The 4,663-nt window shown below is 44.4% G+C and overlaps 1 protein-coding gene across 1 annotated transcript; it reads right to left on the bottom strand.

The window, feature by feature from the left end:
- Nucleotides 1-217: 217 nt before the first annotated feature.
- LOC147962788 (uncharacterized) lies at nt 218-1,876 on the bottom strand. The gene is made up of 2 exons (XM_087534396.1): nt 775-1,876; nt 218-237 (listed from the first exon to the last, which is right to left on the bottom strand). Exons 1-2 carry the CDS (start codon nt 1,874-1,876, stop codon nt 218-220), a joined length of 1,122 nt encoding a protein of 373 aa, XP_087390522.1.
- Between the last annotated feature and the right edge of the window lie 2,787 nt (nt 1,877-4,663).

Here is a 4,663-nt window from a genome sequence, read left to right as displayed (position 1 = left end):
CTGTCATCTCCCCACTCATTAAGGATAGCCAACACTAACGGCTGCTACAACTAAGTGAATTAGGTCAAGACACCATGTCATCTCCCCACTTGTCTCTGCAGGATATGCAACAACACAGATGTTAGCCTTTGGTTGGCTCCATTGCCATCAAGGGCCTGCACTGCAATCACGCATGCAATCAGATGTAACCAAGTTGTAAATCTATAGGGCCCGCTGGCTAGTTTAATTCCCTTCCACCTGCTCACATCAAGAATTAAAGTATGTGAGATACATATACGATTATGCATTCATACAATTAAGCTATACAACATATGTGTAGCTATCATCGAGTATACAGTAGTGCAGAGCTGGTAAATTATTTTTCCAAATCATCCATGCTATCGGATGAATGAACAACCAAAACAATAATTACATAACAGCCAGTCAATCAGTAGGTAATACCAACACATAACTAATAGTTGTATCGATCAGCTCACTTTCTTTCAAAGTATTTTCACACATTAGCGAGGGATTAAACAATTTCTCAACAACAACATTAGAGATACTGGATAGAAGAATAAAACTAGCTCCGAGGTTTCAAACATGCCTAATGAGTTAAACATTTGACATCTGATTTTCCAGTTACTCATTTAGCATTTTATATGAATGATAACATATATTAAACAGTACAGTCGCTATAATCATCTATCTAGTAAAGGTATTCGAGAATCCACAAACAAAATATAGCAAGATTAGATCACTCATACAATATGAGGACTAGGAATGAACAATCACCTGGTGCATAGAAACTCCTGAAAGAATGACAGTAAGTAATAGTATTGCGTGCTTCGCAAAGCTTCCTAGATTGCATAGACTCTAGTCGAACCATATAGACACTCCCGTTCATATATAAAAATATCCCATCGGTATCCTCAACATATCCTACTATAAATTTCAGCCAGGTCTTCTGTCCCTCAACCCGAGGAGTGGTCCCAAGAATGTTAGGCATCTCAATGGTCTTCCACAACATCCATGTGGATACACCGTGGCAATTCACATTCCTCTGCCACATCTGAATGTTATTGTAATGGTGAGACATCATGGCAAGACCAACTGCGCCATCCTCTGCCTGGATGATCTGATGGTTGCCCGAATGATACATACGGGGAGGCCCCTCGAGCACATCAAGGATTTGCCTTTCCAAATCAAACCAAAGTATACCCTTCATCACATACTTAAACGACCAGTAAAGTACATTACCAACAAGGGTGCTAAAATAATCGTCAAAACAACCATGATATTGAAACTCTGTTGAGATGAGATCGGCCCATGTGTCGGTCTCATAAGAATAAACAGAGGTGAGAGGTCGACCTTTCTTAGCACACACAAGCAGCAAGACCACCTTAAAGGGGGTGGAGTGGCAATCGCCATGCACGTGGCCCGGTTCGCGGGAAGCACATAACACCGCCCCATTGATGTACCTCCCCTTGAACTCGGGTGGTATTAGCAAACGATGCTGGTTGCTGGTGGTGTGGTTGCACACGAGGACATCCGCACTCTCCCGGTATATGATGAGGAAGCGGCCATGGCGGCAACTGAGCAAGTGGGCCCCTTTGTCGAGGTACGGAGGAGGGATGCGGTCCGATGCGGGCAGGATAGGAGTAAACTTGAGCTTATCACCGGGATGATGTAAGAAGGCGCCGAGGAGGGGCGGCTCCTGATGGTGCGCGTGGAAGCGGCGGAGGAATCCGTGGTAGGTGACGAGGCCCCGCCAGCGCTTGGAGACAGCGTAGGCGCGCGGGAGGGAGGACGGCATAGGAGGGAGACGGAGGAGGATCTCCCCCAGCAGGTCGTCATCTTCCAGCGCCGCCGGGGACCTACCGCGGTGGGGAATCATTGCTCGCCACCGGGCGTGAGTAGATGTGGGGATGGAGGCGTCGATGTAGGGTTGAATCGTAGTGGGTTTTCTTCGCTCGCACGCATGGAGCACGGCAGCATATTTGGGCCTGGATTGTTCGTCCCCTGTCTGGATTTTTTTTAGATAACTATTCTACTGGGCCATAAGCAAACCCAAACATAAACAACAAATGTGTTCTCATGGATGTTGGATTACTACAAGTTTGAATCAGCTGCGTAAGGCAGAGAGCCATCTATATCCTATTCTGGAAACAGCTGCAGAGGTTCAAAACTGTGCATCTCTCTTTCTTTAAAACAGCGTAGCAAACATACACACACAGCTGCCACAACCAAATGAATCACCCCCAAAAACATGGTCTTTGCTTTACTCCTTGATACACTGTTTTACTCCCAATAAGCAACAGAGAATGTTTTTGGGTGTGAATAATTTGGTTGTAGCAGAGACCATGAGCTACACCAAAAAATGTCGATTTCTTCAGAAATTTCAGTCTTCAGAGTTTCAGAGCTTCAACTGAAGATGACAAGGTACAAAACAGAACCGGGCTTCTCTTCCATCCAGGTGAATGCTAAATCTGTTAGAGCTTCAACTGTCACAAAACACTACGACGCGATACCACTGTCATCTCCCCCACTGAATTTCATTCCTAATGGCAGCTACGACCGAATCCAAATGTATGAATCATGCCCAAACACCTGTCATGGATAAGCATACAAGATTCACTCACCTCTCATCATGTTTGCAACATACTCTTAATCGTTTTCTCAACACACACAAAACTTGTTGCCAATAATACGAAGTACACAACATATCATGATTTTTCTCATCATGTAGAAATGATTTAATTTTTAATGACAAAAATACTTCTCCTCTACAGGTTATTTTCCGTTGTACCCACTTGCTTCGTATGTGGTCTATGCTACAATGACCGGAGCACCAACTGTTGTTCAAGGCGGTGTGCACGCGGTTGGAGCAGGCAGCTATTGATGTTTTTTCCCAACATGGGTGGCATCATAACATCCGAATCGATATACCTCCATTTTTGGCATAGGCATAGTGTCGGTCTATAGGACTCTAATGTTGCTGACTTGTCATTTTTGTTAATTTTACTTTTGCCAGAATTTTGTTGTTTGGCTGTGTGCATCCTAATTATGCAGAGGCCAGGTGGTACTCATAATGTTTTGTATCCGCTTGATGCTAAATTTTGAGATAATAAAAGCACCCTTTATCAAAAAAAATCATGATTTTTCACTTCCCATGTAGAATAGAATTGACAACTACTCCCTCTGTAGACTAATATAGGAGCGTTTAGGTCACTATTTTAGTATTCTAAACGCTCTTATATTAGTTTACGGAGGGAGTATCTTATAAGACTAGCACCTTCATGCCAGTACAGTTTGAAACATTGAGTAGTACTGCAGGATTCATATTGAGATAACCATCAACTGAAGATGGCTGCAATAAATATCAGTGCAAGAGCAGCTAGAGAACTTCCATATAGTGGTGCCGCTAGTAAGTTAATTGTCCAGATCATGCATGCTAGTGGAAGCACTAGCTGGAAAAAAGAACAAACTTCTTTTTTCGAGAATGAAAGAATGAACTTGGATATGTGGGATGCGGAGGACTTAATAGAAAATGCAGAATTTAACAGATCACTACGATATGCAAAATGCAGCACATATCCATCAACATGACACCTCCAGAATGAGCGGGCTTAACGTTGTTAGCTACTCAACTCTGATAAAGCTTTCTGTCTTGGACTTGGCAGCTACAATTGATTGTGGATCGTCTGAAAATAATTAGTGTTGTATAGACTACCGAGCAGAGACGAGTTAGCCATGAGCCTGCTAATCTCACGTCATTCAATTGATTAACAGTTGTGGTTGCAGGATCAGTGAATCATTAGATCAATCAACAGTTCTCTTCCCTCTGAACTGAATCCCTGATTGATTTCACGGACAACACCATGGGTCTAAGTGTAGCTGCAAGTAAACATGCAACTTCCACTTTGCTCTCTTCTTTCTTGTGAGATCATGGCAATGTCGGTTATTCATCTTAATGAATGAATGGGTGGATGATGTGTTTTCATGTGAACTCGATCGCAGGACTGTCGGCAAAGGAAGGGGCACACTTCATGCCTTCGAGTGTGCTTCAGAGTCAAATGCACGAGGCCAAGGCTGGCGCCGTCGTCTCTGTTGTGGCAGCATTACACGGTTCAGGCCTCGGGGACGAGCGTTTTTTTTTTCGAATCCAGTTTCATGGGTGTAGACTCAACAAAAATTAATTTCACACCCATATAATAGCAGAAAATTCAACCTAAATTCATAATAAATTTCTATGAATTTCAGAGAAATTCACTATGAATTTAGGTCAAATTCCCTGTATAGGGGCATCTATTTTTACTTTGAGAGGAGCTCAATAAGGCAGAGAGAGACGGGCTTATAAACAGGTGTGAGCGCCCTTCGGTTGGGGAGCTGGGAATAAACTCTGAGCGCAACGAGGACAAACCCTTTAGTCCCGGTTGGTGGCATGAACCGAGACTAAAGGGGAGCCTTTGGTCCCGGTTCATGCCACCAACCGGGACCAATGGTGGTGGGCCAGGAGCGAGGCCCATTGGTCCCGGTTCGTCCCACCAACCGGGACCAAAAGGTCCAGACGAACCGGGACCAATGGCCCACGTGGCCCGGGTGGCCCCCTGGGCTCACGAGCCGGGTCAAATGCACCCATTGGTCCCAATTCTGGACTGAACCGGGACTAATGGGCTTACCC

This window comes from Triticum urartu, chromosome 7A, assembly GCF_056163025.1.
Source record: "Triticum urartu cultivar PI428250 chromosome 7A, HENAU_Tu73, whole genome shotgun sequence".
In the NCBI taxonomy this organism is placed as follows: Eukaryota; Viridiplantae; Streptophyta; class Magnoliopsida; order Poales; family Poaceae; genus Triticum; species Triticum urartu.
The sequence above is the reverse complement of the archived record's forward strand: the minus strand, read 5'-3'. Positions and strand labels throughout refer to the sequence as shown.